Source organism: Xenopus tropicalis, chromosome 4 (assembly GCF_000004195.4).
Source record: "Xenopus tropicalis strain Nigerian chromosome 4, UCB_Xtro_10.0, whole genome shotgun sequence".
Taxonomy (NCBI): Eukaryota; Metazoa; Chordata; class Amphibia; order Anura; family Pipidae; genus Xenopus; species Xenopus tropicalis.
In genome coordinates, this window is record NC_030680.2 from 22214745 (window position 1) to 22232666 (window position 17922).

The 17922-nt window shown below is 43.1% G+C and overlaps 1 protein-coding gene across 1 annotated transcript in view; it reads right to left on the bottom strand.

Moving 5' to 3' along the window:
- The window catches only part of th (tyrosine hydroxylase), a 37898-nt gene that overhangs the window by 11034 nt on the left and 8942 nt on the right, over positions 1 to 17922 (bottom strand). Inside the window, exons 3-7 of the mRNA XM_031900524.1 lie at positions 6696 to 6870; positions 5426 to 5514; positions 2575 to 2642; positions 2025 to 2075; positions 837 to 982 (exon numbers count right to left, since the gene is read on the bottom strand). Coding sequence (XP_031756384.1) covers positions 837 to 982; positions 2025 to 2075; positions 2575 to 2642; positions 5426 to 5514; positions 6696 to 6870 — 529 coding nt within the window. The remainder of the gene's footprint in view (positions 1 to 836; positions 983 to 2024; positions 2076 to 2574; positions 2643 to 5425; positions 5515 to 6695; positions 6871 to 17922) is intronic.

Below are 17922 nucleotides of genomic sequence, written 5' to 3' on the forward strand. Positions count from 1 at the left end.
ATTATTATTAACATTTATTTATAAAGCGCCAACATAGTCCTTATAAACCAAAATCCTGCTTATCTTTTTATGGGAGCTGGGTTTGCTATTTAACCCTTTCTGAGCTGGTGATTTCCTACAAACCTGGCAACTCAAAATCTGAACAATGTGGAACCCAGATACTTAGGATACCTAGTGCCGACTCTGGGTAACTTGCGTACCAGCACTACAGATTCTACTATTTATGGCACATAAAAAGTTAAATTGCTATTTGGTTAGTAAGGCTGATACATTTTTTTTCCCTTAATAAGATGTGGGAACATTACAGGAAGCATAAAACATGTTCTGTGTGATAGAAGCTCAGCAGTTGTGCATCAGTGTCTCTTTAAAGGGGATATAAACCCTGTAATAAAATATTGCCTGATTAAAGCAGATGCAGTTGTAAGTGACTTTCCTATATACATTCCTGGGAATGCTTCATTGCTTTTAATAATATTTGTAATCCTAATTGCTATTGAAAGCAGTATCTGTCTGTTCCTTTCTGCACTGCTGGTTGTGTCTTGTGCAGCAATGTAGCACATATCAGCCTGCCATGCTTCTTCACAGGCCTACTCAGCCGCTGGCTTCTGCTACATGGTTTTAGAACCCCCAGGGCAGAGAAATATATATTGATAGATAGATAGATAGACAGATAGATATTTCTTTAATTGCAGCTACCTGACCAATAAGTTTAAAAACCTTTGGGAGTTTGTAATAAATGTATGTTTGAAAGTTAAAAGACTGAGATTCTTTCTTAACATTTTATTTTTTAGTTAAATACAAAGCCAATTCCACTTTAGGCTCAATCCCTCTGTTACCTTTTAGGAAGCTGGATACATCCTGAAGCTGTGGGATATTGTCCTCACTGTAACCACAATGTGCCTCCAGCAGCTGGAAGGCCTCCAGGTGTTCCTTACAAGCGTGGGTTGGGTACAGGCTCCTGAGGGTAGAATACACCTCCTTCCTGCCAATAGGAGCATAGGGATCTGTTAATACATTCAAGGTTATACAGTAGAAGCTGAGACTGCTCAGGGGGTGGGGGGGGAGTGGTATAGGGGACTCAGTGGGGCACTGACTGATAAGCAGTTTCACCATATACAGGTATCGGACCCCTTATCCGGAAACCCATTATCCAGAAGGTTCCAATTTATGGAAAGGCCCCATAGACATCTCCCATAGACTCCATTATAAGCAAATAATTCTAATTTTTGAAAAATGATTTCATTTTTCTCCATAATTATAAAACAGTACCTGTACTTGATCCCAACTAAGATATAATTACCCCTTATTGGGGGCAGAACAGCCCTATTGGGTTTATTTAATGGTTAAATGATTCCCTTTTCTCTGTAATAATAAAACAGTACCTGTACTTGATCCCAACTAAGATATAATTACCCCTTATTGGGGGCAGAACAGTCCTATTGGGTTTATTTATTGGTTAAATGATTCCCTTTTCTCTGTAATAATAAAACAGTACCTGTACTTGATCCCAACTAAGATATAATTACCCCTTATTGGGGGCAGAACAGCCCTATTGGGTTTATTTATTGGTTAAATGATTCCCTTTTCTCTGTAATAATAAAACAGTACCTGTACTTGATCCCAACTAAGATATAATTACTCCTTATTGGGGGCAGAACAGCCCTATTGGGTTTATTTAATGGTTAAATGATTCCCTTTTCTCTGTAATAATAAAACAGTACCTGTACTTGATCCCAACTAAGATATAATTAATGCTTATTGGAGGCAAAACAAGCCTATTTGGGGTTTATTCAATATTTAAATGATTTTTAGCAGACCAGTTATGGAGATCCAAATTACGCAAAGATCCCTTATCCGGAAAACCCCAGGTCCCGAGCATTCCAGATAACAGATCCCATACCTGTAGTTATATAAAATGTCTTATCTCCCAAGTTGTGGGGAACCCTAAACCCTGTGGGGTCCCCATATGTCTAGCTGTGATGTGCTAGTGCCAGGGTTGGGGGGCGGAGCTTTTCTCAACTTACCATGTTGCAATCTCTTCAGGCAGGTATTCCACTCGCGGGATGGGGTCACCACTGTAAGAAGCAAATGCCAGTTATTGAGAGGAAATGGGAGTTAGAGGGAACAGTATACACCTAAGAACACCTAAATGAGCACAGTGATGTCAATAAGGAAAGGAAAATCACAGTGCAATGCATTTTGGGTTATGTAGTTCCTGCATGCTGCCTGTAAGCTGTGGAGAAGTTGTTACAATTTGTAACATCAATGTTTTAGTCCCTCCTCCCCTGCCAGGGGCCTTTGAGCAGCTCATTATCAGGGGCTTCTCAGTAAACAAATATTAACATTATTTGTGAATAAGTTTCATCTTGTGACTTTCAGATCTACTAAAGAAACATACCCCATAGTGTTTCTAGTGCAAAAGAACCCACATTGCACCAACACAGGGAACTTTAGATACAGTATTTTACATCCTACAAACCCATAAATATAACAGCACGCTCTTTGTCAAAGGAGTAATATGTACTTTAGCTATAGTTTTCCTTTAAATATCCCTTTTTTTCCTCATTGCCTTACTGTCTGTAGTTGAATGCTATGTCTGCTATCATCTTCCTCCTCTTTCGATATTCTTGGTCTGAAAAGCCCTGTGGGGAAAGAACAGTGTGGGTTCCTTATTAGTAAAGTAGTAAAGTCGTCTTTACTCACCCTCATTTGTTATGCTGACCGAGGCTTCCCACCCACACTATGGGCAACCCTATCATTATGAGTATAACCTTTTATTTATATACTGGAGCAGGGGCGGGCCAAGCCGCCCGGGTGCCCTAGGCAACCTGGTCGGCCAACTCCGCCCACCTCCGCTAATGACAAACGGCAGAGGCAATGACACATTAGCACTAGGGGTAGGCAGGAGAGGCTCCTGCCTGGCGCCCCTAAATCGTTGCGCCCTAGGCAGCTGCCTCTTCTGCCTACCCCTAGTTCCGGCCCTGTACTGGAGTGCTATAATGATGACTTCAAGTAGATGCCTTTATTCCTTCATTAAACCAGATGCGACATCACAGTACAGATATCAGACACCTTATCCGGAAACCCATTATCCAGAAAGTTCTGAATTACGGAAAGGCCATCTCCCATAGACTCCATTATAAGCAAATAATTCACATTTTTAAAAATGATTTCCTTTTTCTCTGTAATAATAAAACAGTACCTGTACTTGATCCCAACTAAGATATAATTACCCCTTATTGGGGGCAGAACAGCCCTATTGGGTTTATTTAATGGTTAAATGATTCCATTTTCTCTGTAATAATAAAACAGTACCTGTACTTGATCCCAACTAAGATATAATTACCCCTTATTGGGGGCAGAACAGCCCTATTGGGTTTATTTAATGGTTAAATGATTCCCTTTTCTCTGTAATAATAAAACAGTACCTGTACTTGATCCCAACTAAGATATAATTACCCCTTATTGGGGCAGAACAGCCCTATTGGGTTTATTTAATGGTTAAATGATTCCCTTTTCTCTGTAATAATAAAACAGTACCTGTACTTGATCCCAACTAAGATATAATTACCCCTTATTGGGGCAGAACAGCCCTATTGGGTTTATTTAATGGTTAAATGATTCCCTTTTCTCTGTAATAATAAAACAGTACCTTGTACTTGATCCCAACTAAGATATAATTACCCCTTATTGGGGCAGAACAGCCCTATTGGGTTTATTTAATGGTTAAATGATTCCCTTTTCTCTGTAATAATAAAACAGTACCTTGTACTTGATCCCAACTAAGATATAATTACCCCTTATTGGGGGCAGAACAGCCCTATTGGGTTTATTTAATGGTTAAATGATTCCCTTTTCTCTGTAATAATAAAACAGTACCTTGTACTTGATCCCAACTAAGATATAATTACCCCTTTGTAGGGATCCATAGGGTTAACTAGTCCCTATGGCTTTAAAACCTGCAGCTTCCTGGTTTTGTGCTGTTACTGGGCAAAGACCCATGTATCAGTTTTGAGTTCATATGTGTGATTATTGGTTAACAGGGAGACCACTCCCTTGGCACTCTGATATAGTGTTTAGCAGGGGGGTGGGTCTGCCTCTTTGGCTGCCTGTGTTCACAGGGGAAGGAGCACTGTGCTGGAGGCAAGGAACTAGGCCCCAGTAAAGCCATGTGCCCCAGAGTGTGGTCAGCCACTCTGGTGAAGTCGGGGACAGGGACCCCGTGAATGAGGACCAGTTAGATAGCAAGTTTTGTGGAGCCCTTTCTAGGAATGTGAGATAGTGAGGGAAGAGAGCACGAGCAGTTTGGCTCAGAGGAAAGTAGCTGTGGGAGTACCCTTCCAGACAGGCATTGTTGCCTTAGTGTAGGGCCACGGTTTAGACCTAGGAGGCAGGTAGATTGAACCCTGATCCAAAGTTGCCGTGGGGCCTGAGGAGTGTGGTATCCAGCTAGCTGTTCCACAGAGTGAGCAACTGAACCGGTGGCACTGATCCTGCCTGGCTCAAGGGGAGTTGGGAGGAGCGGGTGTGCACCCTCTCTGTGCTGTCCTCAGAGAAAGCTATGCTAACTGATGTGTGTGAGTATATTGCATAACCCTGCAAGTTGCTTGTTGCTGAAAATAAACCAGTTCTACTGTTAAACTGCAAGAACCTTCTGGTGCCCATTTGTTATTCTGCACTGCACACAGCTAAAGTGGGTTGTAGTTGCACTACACCATAGCTCCGTTTGGTTACTTCCACATAGCGAAGGCCCATCCTGAAGGATTGAGTCACGTGTACCCCATGCTCAAGGCCTATCTAGCCGTGCTGTTGGCTGGTTACACCTTATTGGGGCAGAACAGCCCTATTGGGTTTATTTAATGGTTAAATGATTCCCTTTTCTCTGTAATAATAAAACAGTACCTGTACTTGATCCCAACTAAGATATAATTACCCCTTATTGGGGCAGAACAGCCCTATTGGGTTTATTTAATGGTTAAATGATTCCCTTTTCTCTGTAATAATAAAACAGTACCTGTACTTGATCCCAACAAAGATATAATTACCCCTTATTGGGGGCAGAACAGCCCTATTGGGTTTATTTAATGGTTAAATGATTCCTTTTTCTCTGTAATAATAAAACAGTACCTTGTACTTGATGCTAACAATTAATCCTTACTGGAGCCAAAACAATCCTAGTTGATTTAATTAGTGTTTAAATATTTTTTTTTAGCAAACTTAAGGTAGGAGATCCAAATTACGGAAAGACCCCTAATCCAGAAAACCCCAGGTCCCAAGCATTCTGGATAACGGGTCCCATACCTGTACAGGCTCCAGGGAAAGATGAACATAAAACTGTAGACTGGCCCAACACCGGCCAGGCCTTGGGGTTTTACTGTCTAACTACTAATATACAGTATATGGTCTTCTGATGTCTCTCACTTACCGGGTGCTCTAAATCCAGGTCCGGATCGAATTTTGTGACTAAGTGGTGACATTTGTCCAAGTCAGCGATTTTAGTTGGAAACCAGTGAACTGCAAAGACAGAATTCTATTACCTACTGTTGGCTCCCCACTGCATGGCTCATAATAAAGCAAAGGAGACATGGGTATTCGTCTGCTCACACTTAGCTTTGACTCCTTAAAAAAGTGTAGGGAATGTAAAGAGTCATCCATGCCTACTGTGTGGCAGTGTATCTGTGCCCAGAGGGCAGGAAGGTAGCCATACTGTTTCTAAAGGTCCCCATACACGGGCCGATCCTAGCTGCCAATATGGGTACCTTAGACCGATTTGGCACCTTATCAGCCCGTGTAGGGGCACAAACATCAGGCCTGCCCGACTGACATCTGGCCTGAGATCTGCCAGATATCAATCGGGCAGGTTAAAAAATTTCATCGGATTTAGTCAAACCGACTGCGCCTATTACCAGCGTTCTAATTCAATTGTTTGGCCCCAGGGCCAAACGATCTAGTTAGCCTAAATTCACCTGATATCGCCCACCCATAGGTGTATCGCCTGGCTTAGTGAAGCTGAAGGTAAGGGTCCCCAGGAATGAGGTGAAGCTAGCGGCAGGTATCTCCTGCTATAGAACATTCTAGGAGAGTTAGATATGTACAGTAAGTAACCCAAGTGCAGGATGAGTACACAAACCCCACCCCTACAGATGTGAATTTTCTTACCAGAGGTACCTGCACAATTGAAAGAAATCTGTTGAAATGTGGTTTCTGGGGGGGTCCCTAGGGGGTGCGGGCCCGGGAGCAATCGCACCACCAATTGATTTATAGACTTAATGCGGGGTAAGGTTGCCACCTATCTGGTTTTGACCTGGACAACTCTGGTTTTCATAAGAGCTGCCCAGGCCAAAACTGCTTGCCCAGTTTTCCAAATTAGAAAATCCAGACAGGACTCCCTTGAATGACGCAGCTAATCATCGTATCAGCCCTGACATCACATTCCTACTTTATCCACCCCCTGATTTAACCCCCCCTAATTTCCTGCCCCTCTGATGTCACCACCCTGCCCCCTACCTGTTATGGAAAGAGAAAGGTGACAACCCTAGTGTGGGGTATATTGTAGGGACTCAAGTGGGTAGGGAAGTCTTGTACACTGGGTGCAGGCACCTATGAGTAATACCCCTTGTGAGTGTATGATCTGATAGAATGCACCAAGGAAGTACCTTTCTCTTTAATAAACGCTTGGTTCCTTGCTAGCTTACCTTTGTCCTCCCGAGTGCTCCTCACATCCTCACACACTCTCCTGACAGAGCTCATTAGGGTGCTCAGGTCGGAATGATGCACCTCGCAGCGCACAAAGTATTCCAGCTCCCCGGCTGTCCCCACAGACCTTCTCCCGGGTCTTGTCTCCAGGTGCTGGATTTTGGCTTCAAATGTCTGGGGGAAGGGGTGACAAATGCAAAAGTCATATTCAAAAACCTGCTTTTGGGTCTAAAGGTGTCAGTGCCACTACTAAATGACTGTATGATTCCTTTTGTCAAATATTTGTCTTTAACAAACCCCCTTCAGCCCTGCATTACCTACAGTTCCCAACATGGCATAAAGGAGAAGGAAAGTCATTTTGGCATTTTACTGCCAATAGATTTGCCACATTAGTGTCACATAGAACAATATATTTATTCTGCAGAAACAGCTTTAGAAGCTTTCTCCCTTTCATTAATATTGGAAAGTGGTTTAGAATAACACTTTCACCAATTATGCAAAGAAACAAAATTCAGTTTGGGTAGTCCTTCTAAGGAAAGGGTTCATTCATTAAGATCCTGCGGTGCTTAGGGAACAATTAATGTATTAGATTCCATGCTGCTTAAAGAAATATTAGTCTGGATTAAGAAGCAGACCTGTATAAGGGGACCAGATAGAAAGCTGATCAGGGTGAGACAGTGTTGGACTGGCCCAGTTGGACATATAAAAACTCCTGGTGGGCACTGGTGTCGGTGAGTCCTTCTGCTGCTTACCAGTTGGCCGATTTCATAGTCATTCCCTATTACTATATGGGGACAAAGAGGCTAAATATATGGAAGGATATATTATAGTATGTAAAAAAAAAAGAGAGACAGTAGAATAAAGAGGTTCAGTGAGGGTAGGAGGAAAATGGTTTGGAGAGTGGACCCATGAAGAAAGGTTTTCTGGTGGGACCTTGGCATCCAAGTCTGACACTGGTGTGAGATTTAGGTAGAATGCCTACTAGAGATACTTGATACTTCTTGAAGCCCAGTTTTAAAGAGTATTACTGGCCACTGTTTTCAGGCATGGCGACAAGCAGTTTGCAAAGAAACAATACAATATAAAATCTGTAGATCTGGGTTCTGGTGGATAATGAGCCAGATATGCCATATGCCTTAAGAGATTTAGAGAGATTCGAGATTTGTAGATATGGCTGAATGACTGATAGAATGTGGTTCTCCTATGTCTGTAACCTTGAAAGGGGCTCCTAGCATAAGTTTGGTTGAAGGGATCAGTGGAATAGGAAAAGTCATAACACCATTGTGTTAATGCATTAAGTTGCTGCTTGATGTAATCTTTAATATAGTTGCTAGGAATGCTATTTATATTCAATGTTGCTACAGCTAAGGAATAATGGGTTTAGTTACTTGGGTGACTTGGGTAAAGGGTTAATGCTTTTAGCAGCCACACTTCCCATAGGAAGATTTAATGAAGTTTTGTGAGTGAAATGGGTCCATGGGTTTGTTGTGCAATTGTAGCATCACAAAGCAACATTTTTTTGGTTGCTAGGGCCAGTGACCCTGGCAACCAGTTAGCAATTTTAAATTGCCAGATGAAAAGAGAAAAGCTAGGCAAATAATTTAAAAACGATATTGTTACCTGACATGAGGAATTTTAGCATTTGGTTGCAGTGCTGGGTACAGAAGGGTTAATGTAGCCGGTTTGGTTGCTGCCCCATGCATGTGGCAGTATCTTCATATTAATGCATTATCCCTAATGTGACAGCGCTGATCAGATTATGGGAGTAGGGAAAGCAGCAAAGAGCTGGCACAAACACAGGGAAATTATATTACAGCTGTCTGCCTCCCTAGGAAAGCCAGAGGGCACAGTACAGAACATCTCCCAGACAGGGACGCAGCACAGAGCTTCTCAGAACACACAGCGTCTCCAGTACAGGGGGCCCATCTATCCACCATAGGGGCCCCACCCTTTCTGCTTTCCTATTTTTGTAACCTTTTTCCCTATTAATAACATTAGCATCTCAGATCATTTTTACCGGCCCAGCCAGGCAAGCCAAGGGCCTCTGGGAGCGGGGAGGGTGTAGTAATATAGATATACAGCACAGGAAAGAGTTAAATATCACCTGTGTCTGTTAGTCGGTCTGTATCTACTAGTGATGAGCGAATCTGTCCCGTTACGCTTCGCCATAAAATTCGCAAAACAGCAAGAAAATTCACGAAACGCATTTGTTGCACGATTTTTTTGTTGCCCGTGTCTTTTTTTGTCGCCTGCGCTTTTTTTGACTCGTCTGCGCTTGATTTTGACGCGACCACGCCCAATTTGATGCTCGCTGAAATTCTTTGACGCACAGTGAATTTTTCCCTGCCGAATTTTCGCTGAAGTTTCGTGAAACAATTCGCCAATGGTGAAATGCGGAAATTCGCTGAAAATCCATGCCTGGCGAAAAAATTCGCTCATCACTAGTCTCTACTGGTATCTGCTAAGGGATAGAAACAGCAAAATATATATACATATAGTTTAGTTTTTTCTCTTAACAATACAACCTTTGTGATCCAATATATAGTTACCTGTATACGAGTGATCAGTAGAAAACAGATCAAATCTTTGAAACCAAAAAACTTCAAAAACAATATACAAATCCATTGGTTTATAAAGGAGAAGAATGGCACTCAGTGCAAAAGAAAACTATTACTTAAATTAGAAAGAGAAGGGTTCTTAGTATTAATCTATAACTTTCCCACTAGTTATAGTGCACAGATGTAGGTGGGTACTCACAAATAGTGATGAGCGTATTCTTTCGCCAGGCATGGATTTGCAGCGAATTTCCGCATTTCGCCATTGGTGAATTGTTTCGCAAAACTTCCCTGAAAATTTGCCATGGAAAAATTCGTTACACGTAATTTTAGGGCAAATAGGGCGCGGTCGTGTAAAAAAAAAGTGCAGGCAACAAAAAAAATAGGCTCGGGCTACAGAAAATAGATGCGAGTGGCAAAAAAGACACGGACGACAAAAAATTGTGCGACAAATGCGTTTTGTGAATTTTCTTGCCGTTTCGCAAATTTTATGGCAAAGCGAAATGGGACAGATTCGCTCATCACTACTCACAAACCCCTAATTTGGTGTAGGCTCATCACATTAGAATCACATGAGCATAATAGTTCTTACTAAAATCATATAACGAGCAGGAAAAATCCTTTATTTTAAAAAAGTATAAAACATATATTGCACTTACAGGATTAAAAGCAATCTCGTGGCACTCAAAAGGTTTTAAAACTACAGCGTCCTGATCCTCGACTCCTACCAGTCCTCAAGCTGCTAAAAGTTCGCTTCCTCAGAGGCGTGATTTGCTATGGGCCCTGCTCCTTATTTATTCTAAAAGTAAGTCCGGGTGTGCATCCTATTCTGGCTGCTTCACAGCATATATAAAAATAAACATTTAAATATAAACATATTAATCACATTAAGCCGGAATAGGATGCAAACACGGACCTACTTTTAGAATAAATAAGCAGCAGGGCGCATAGCAAATCACGCCTCTGAGGAAGCCCTCCAGCTGAAACACGTTAGGCACTTTGGAGCAGCTTGAAGACTGGTAGGGGTTTGTGAGTACCCACCTACATCTGTGCATTGGAACTAGTGGGAGAGTTATAGTTCAACAAGAGCCGATCTCTTTCTAATTTAGGTACAGGTATAGGACCCATTATCCAGAATGCTCAGGACCAAGAGTATTCCGGATAAGGGGTCTTTCCGTAATTGGGATCTCCATACCTTAAGTCTGCTAAAAAAATCAATAAAACATTAATTAAACCCAATAGGATTGTTTTGCATCCAATAAGGATTATTTATATCTTAGTTGGGATCAATTGCAAGGTACTGTTTTATTACTACAGAGAAAAAGGAAATCGGTTTTAAAATTCTGAATTATTTGATTAAAATGGAGTCTATGGGAGACGGGCATTCCGTAATTTGGAGCTTTCTGGATACGGGTTTCCGGATAAGGGGTCCAATACCTGTAATAGTTTTCTTTTGCATTGGGTGTCATTTTATCCTTTATAAAACCACCCCAGATAAGGGATTTGTGTATCGTTTTTGGAGTTTTTTGTTTTAAAAATTTGATCTCTTTTACTACGGAAGAGCAGTGGGGCCACCAAAAAAAAAAAATTCTGTTGAATTATGACTTTTAATCCCATAATTACGACTTTAGAAAGTCAAAATTATGAGTTTTAACAGGTGGTTTTGTAGAAATGGAAAAAAAATCTGACTCTTTATAAAGTCAGAATTCAGCAGAATTTTTTTTAATTTTTTTTTGGTGACCCTTGTGCTCTTCCGTACGTGTGATCACTTGTATAATTATATATTGTCTCACAAAAGGGTGTGTTGATAAGAGAAACCACTACACTATGGGGCCTATTCATTAAAGTACGATTGTGTCCGAATGCTAAAAATTCGTATTATATATTATGTATTTTTTAAGTTTTAGAACTGTGCTTATTTTCTGCGTTTGTTTTCCATTAATTTCCGCAACTTTTTTGTACTTTGCGACAATTTGTGCGATTAAATCGTATTTGTTGCAACCAGTACGAAAGTTTCAGATTCATTCAAGCTTCGGTATCGTGACTTTGGGAGACTTTCCTTGGGCCGGGTTGGAGCTGCAGAGTGCCATTGAGCCCTATGGGAGACTTTCCTTGGGCCGGGTTGGAGCTGCAGAGTGCCATTGAGCCCTATGGGAGACTTTCCTTGGGCCGGGTTGGAGCTGCAGAGTGCCATTGAGCCCTATGGGAGACTTTCCTTGGGCCAGGTTGGAGCTGCAGAGTGCCATTGAGCCTATGGGAGACTTTCCTTGGGCCGGGTTGGAGCTGCAGAGTGCCATTGAGTCCTATGGGAGGCTTTCCTTGGGCCAGGTTGGAGCTGCAGAGTGCCATTGAGCCCTATGGGAGACTTTCCTTGGGCCGGGTTGGAGCTGCAGAGTGCCATTGAGCCCTATGGGAGACTTTCCTTGGGCCGGGTTGGAGCTGCAGAGTGCCATTGAGCCCTATGGGAGGCTTTCCTTGGGCCGGGTTGGAGCTGCAGAGTGCCATTGAGCCCTATGGGAGACTTTCCTTGGGCCGGGTTGGAGCTGCAGAGTGCCATTGAGCCCTATGGGAGACTTTCCTTGGGCCAGGTTGGAGCTGCAGAGTGCCATTGAGCCCTATGGGAGGCTTTCCTTGGGCCGGGTTGGAGCTGCAGAGTGCCATTGAGCCCTATGGGAGACTTTCCTTGGGCCGGGTTGGAGCTGCAGAGTGCCATTGAGCCCTATGTGGGGCTTTCCTTGGGCCGGGTTGGAGCTGCAGAGTGCCATTGAGCCCTATGGGAGACTTTCCTTGGGCCAGGTTGGAGCTGCAGAGTGCCATTGAGCCCTATGGGAGACTTTCCTTGGGCCGGGTTAGAGCTGCAGAGTGCCATTGAGCCCTATGTGGGGCTTTCCTTGGGCCGGGTTGGAGCTGCAGAGTGCCATTGAGCCCTATGGGAGACTTTCCTTGGGCCAGGTTGGAGCTGCAGAGTGCCATTGAGCCCTATGGGAGACTTTCCTTGGGCCGGGTTGGAGCTGCAGGGTGCCATTGAGCCCTATGGGAGACTTTCCTTGGGCCGGGTTGGAGCTGCAGAGTGCCATTGAGCCCTATGGAAGACTTTCCTTGGGCCGGGTTGGAGCTGCAGAGTGCCATTGAGCCCTATGGGAGACTTTCCTTGGGCCGGGTTGGAGCTGCAGAGTGCCATTGAGCCCTATGGGAGACTTTCCTTGGGCCGGGTTGGAGCTGCAGAGTGCCATTGAGCTCTATGGGAGACTTTCCTTGGGCCGGGTTGGAGCTGCAGAGTGCCATTGAGCCCTATGGGAGACTTTCATTGGGCCAGGTTGGAGCTGCAGAGTGCCATTGAGCCCTATGGGAGACTTTCCTTGGGCCGGGTTGGAGCTGCAGAGTGCCATTGAGCCCTATGGGAGACTTTCCTTGGGCCAGGTTGGAGCTGCAGAGTGCCATTGAGCCCTATGGGAGACTTTCCTTGGGCCGGGTTGGAGCTGCAGAGTGCCATTGAGCCCTATGGGAGACTTTCCTTGGGCCGGGTTGGAGCTGCAGAGTGCCATTGAGCCCTATGGAAGACTTTCCTTGGGCCGGGTTGGAGCTGCAGAGTGCCATTGAGTCCTGTGCACTGAAGGTTCAAAGTCAGAAAGTTTTTTGCATCGTTTACAATCGTTCGGATACGTTTTGGCACTTTCGGATCGTACCACAATATTTTCGTACGACAACGATGTGATTTTTCACGCAATTTTCGTATTTGATACAAATTTTTCCTAATCTGACTTTTATAAGTCCAATTCGGACTTATAAATCAGCCCCTATATATATTATTTTTTTTTCCCTTAGCCAACGGCGCTGAAGTTTTTCTTGATTGTTTTGAACTAAAAGGATTTGTGGGAAGTCCATGAACTTCAGCAGGATTGGCTTTGAACTTTTCACACAGACTTATGTAATTTCCTTACTGTTTTATTATGACAGAGAAAAAGGAAATCTGTTTTATAATTTTGAATCATTTGATTAAAATGGAGTCCGTGAGAGATGGCCTTTCTGTAAATTTGAACTTTCTGGATAACTGGGATAACAGATCCCATACCTGTATTTACATGCCCCATTCTACACACCTTGCACTGCCTTAAAGGAACAGTAACACCAAAAAATGAGAGTGTATAAAAGTAACTAAACTATAATGTGCTGCTGCCCTGCACTGGTAAAGGTTGTGTGTTTACTTCAGAAAGTCTACTATAATTTATATAAATAAGCTGCTATGTAGCCCCGGGGGCAGCCATTCATAGGAGAAAAGGCAGAGGCACATAGCAGATAACAGATAAAACACTATTGTATTCTACAGAACTTATCTGTTATCTGCTATGTAACCTGTGCCTTTTCTCCTTTTTTCCAGCTTGAATGGCTGCCCCCGGGGCTACACAGCAGCTTATTATATAAATTATAGTAGTGTTACTGTAGCAAACACACCAGTTTTACCAGTGCAGGGCAACAGTGCATTATATTTTTATTACTTTAAAGCTCTTTCATTTTTTAGTGTTACTGTTCCTTTAAAACCAAAAATGAATGACTTAGGGATCTAACACGCAAGCATTTGCTCATTCGCTCCCCTGCGGTGGATTTGGCATGCATGCCATGGAGCATATGGAGTTATTGCAGCCCAATCTTTTGTCTCAGTCTGTACTCGCTGCGCTGCAGGAAAGCACCGACTGCAGGTAGAACGCATCAAGTTCACGTGTAAGAACCCTTAGACTTTTACTTAAGGAAGTACGGGCTCCATAAGTAGGCTTTCACTGTACCTAAAGTAAATAGACCCCCAATTGCCAAGCACAATTTGGTTTGAAAAGCAGCTCTCCAGTTTGGAGTTTGGTTGCTAGGATCCATATCACCTTAGCAACCAGGGTGTGGTTTGAATGAGAGACTGGTATATGCATAGGGGAGGACTTGAATAGAAAAATAAGTACTAAAAAGTAACAATAACAATAAAACTGTTACTAACAGGCTGGTGGCTGGTTGAATCAACTTGCTTTCATTTCAACTAAAAAGGGATAAGTATTCTTTACTAACTTTATCAAAACCATTGTGTTTTTTTAACTGTTGGGTTTTATTTATTTTGTTCATAAGTAATTGTTGTTTTTGGAGCTAATTTACAAAGTTTGTGGGATCCATAGGCTTACAGCAGGTTACATTCCCTTGTAATTACCCTCAGCTTGAGGAGGGTGGGGTTTGATTAGTTCACCTTTACAGACTGCATAAATAGAACCACAGGCACTCTAGTGGAGCTTGCTCTGGTGATAGGTGCTCTGTAAGTGATTGCTCTTTAAGTGGGGGTTCTGTAAGTGGAGTTATAAACTCAGGGAGTTAGTGGGGGTTCTGTAAGTGGAGTTATAAACTCAGGGAGTTAGTGGGGGCTCTGTAAGTGGAGTTATAAACTCAGGGAGTTAAACACTAAGGGAGTTAAAAACAAGGTAAAACAAGGTATTTACTACAAGTCCTTACACCTTTTTTTTTTTGTTTGTTTAACTGTTCTTGTAACTGGGAGAATGAGTTGTAGCAACATTGAAGGTCTGACACAGTGCACAGCCTGCCACATGTATGCAGTTGTGGAACAACAGTTCCAAAGTGCATACCTCTGTTGTGGATGTGAGCGAATTGCCACTTTAGAGGCTCGCGTTAGAGTCCTAGAGGAACACGTTGCAACACTGCGTTCAATCAACAATCTTGAGAGGGGTCTCTTGTTAACTGAACAAGAGCTAGTGGGGTCAGATAGTAGGGGGGGAGGGGAACAGCAAAAGGATGATAGGGCAGTAAGCTGGGTGACAGTTAGAAAATCTAGTGTGGGGAAAAGGAAAAGGGAGGCTGCTCCAGGGTTTGCGCATCCCAACAGATTTGCCAGATTGTGTGAAGAAGATGGGAGTGTGAACTCTGGATTGGCGGTTCTAGGTGAGGCTGATCTCTCTAACAGCCGGGAGACCAGTTTCACTAGTAGTGGTGGGGAGGAGAGCAGAGCTAGGCCTAAACAGATGGTGGTTATAGGGGATTTGATCATTAGGAAAGTGGACAGGGTAATCTGTCAAGCGGATCGCTTCAACCGGACAGTTTGCTGTCTTCCTGGTGCCAGGGTTCGGCATGTGGTTGATCGGGTTGACACATTATTGGGAGGGGCTGGGCATGACCCGGCTGTCTTGGTACATATCGGTACTAACGACAAAATGAACGGTAGGTGGGGGACTTTAAAGAGTGAGTTCAGGGATCTAGGCTCTAAGATTAGGCAAAGGTCCTCCAATGTCATTTTTTCGGAAATTTTGCCGGTGCCACGTGCAAGTTTAGGGAGACAGCGGGAGCTTAGGGAGCTAAATGCGTGGCTAAAGTCTTGGTGTAGGAAGGAAGGGTTTGGGTTCCTAGAGCACTGGGCTGACTTTTCCTTGGGGTACAATCTATACAGCCCTGACGGATTGCACCTCAATGGAAGGGGGTCTGCTGTGCTAGGGGAGAGAATGGTTAAGAGGTTGGAGGAGTGTTTAAACTAGACAAGGGGGGGTGGGTGAGCTAGAATTCCATGGGAAAATTAGTGTAGACGGGGTAGGGGGACTAGCAAAGGGTTGTGGGGGAGGAGTGAGGGGGGCATATAGTTTATCAGATAAGGAGCTTCCGTTACAAGGAAAGCAGTCTCAAAATTGCCTTAGCTCTAATTCTCCCTTAGCTAATGTAAACATCAGAGGGAGAAGTAAAAATCTCCGCTGCATGCTGGCTAATGCGCGTAGCTTGTCGGGTAAATTAGGGGAGCTGCAAGCTATTGCATGTATTGAAAATTATGATTTAATAGGTATCACTGAGACCTGGTGGGATGATAAATGCGACTGGGCTGCGAATTTAAATGGTTATACACTTTTTAGGAGGGACAGAGAGATTAAAAAGGGTGGAGGGGTTTGTCTTTACGTAAAGTCAGACTTAAAGCCATGTAATAAAGACATTACCAATGAAAACGTCGAATCTCTTTGGGTAGAAATTTCTGTAGGGCTGAAGGTCACAAAGAAAATGATCATTGGTGTATGCTATAAACCACCCCGTATAGATGAGGGGGATGAGGCCCAGCTATTGTTGCAAATGGAGGAGGCTTCAAAACTAGGTCAAGTTGTTGTTATGGGGGACTTTAATTATCCGGACATTGACTGGAGTAATGGGGTGGCTAAGTCAGAAAAAGCTAGTAGGTTTGTAAATATGCTAAATGACAACTTTTTATTTCAGGCAGTTCAAGAACCCACTAGGAATGACGCTATTTTGGACCTGGTGATTTCTAATAATAATGAACTCATCTCTAACATTTGTGTGGGTGAGCATTTGGGGAACAGTGATCACAACATGGTCTCCTTTGAGATAATGCTGCAGAGACAGCGCTATAAGGGAGTAACTAATACGCTCAATTTAGACGTGCAGACTTTGCCAGTATAAGGGCATCTCTGCAATGTGTCAACTAGGAAAGGCTTTTCATGGGGTTAGACACAGAAGGAAAATGGAACATCTTTAAAACATTGCTTTGTAGGTATACACAACAGTATATCCCCCTTGTAAGCAAGGAGAGGCATCGCAAAGCAAAACCTTTATGGCTGAATAAAAGTGTTATTGTCGAGGTTGGTAAGAAAAAATGTGCTTTTAGGGCATTCAAGTTAGCTGGGACAGCGGAAACTTTCATCAGGTACAAGGAAGCAAATAAAGCATGCAAAAAAGCTATCAAGCAAGCTAAAATAGAAATGGAAAGGGATATTGCAGCTAGGAGTAAAAAGAATCCTAAATTATTTTTTAATTATGTGAATAGTAAAAAAATGAAGCAAGAAGGGGTGGGAACTTTATTATCACGGGGGGGGGGGGGGTACGTTGGTTGATGAGAACGGGGAAAAAGCTGAAATTTTGAACTCTTATTTTTCATCTGTCTATACATCTGAGGAGCCAGCTAATGAAGGCTTCCCTTGTAATATGCCCAGTTCTAGTAATTTAGCTACTGACGCATGGGTCACTCGGGAGGAAATTCAAAAGAGACTTGAACATGTAAAGGTAAACCAAGGTCCAGGGCCGGATGGGATTCATCCCAGGGTATTAAATGAGCTGAGCGCTGTGATTGCCAAGCCTCTTCACTTAATTTTTCAGGATTCATTGAGGTCTGGCATGGTGCCAAGAGACTGGCGGATTGCTAATGTGGTGCCGTTATTTAAAAAGGGATCCCGTTCTCAGCCTGAAAACTATAGGCCTGTTAGTCTGACATCAGTAGTAGGAAAACTTTTGGAAGGGGTAATAAGGGATAGGGTACTTGAATACATTGCAGTTCACAATACTATTAGTTTGTGCCAGCATGGTTTTATGCGTAACAGATCTTGCCAGACTAATTTAGTCGCCTTTTATGAGGAGGTGAGCAGGAACCTCGATGCTGGAATGGCAGTTGATGTCATCTACTTGGACTTTGCTAAAGCGTTTGATACAGTACCTCACAGAAGGTTAATGATCAAATTAAGGAATATTGGCCTAGAACATAATATTTGTAATTGGATAGAGAACTGGCTGAAGGATAGAGTACAAAGAGTGGTTGTAAATGGAACATTTTCTAATTGGACCAGTGTGGTTAGTGGAGTACCGCAGGGGTCAGTCCTTGGGCCTTTGCTTTTTAACTTGTTTATTAATGACCTGGAGGTGGGCA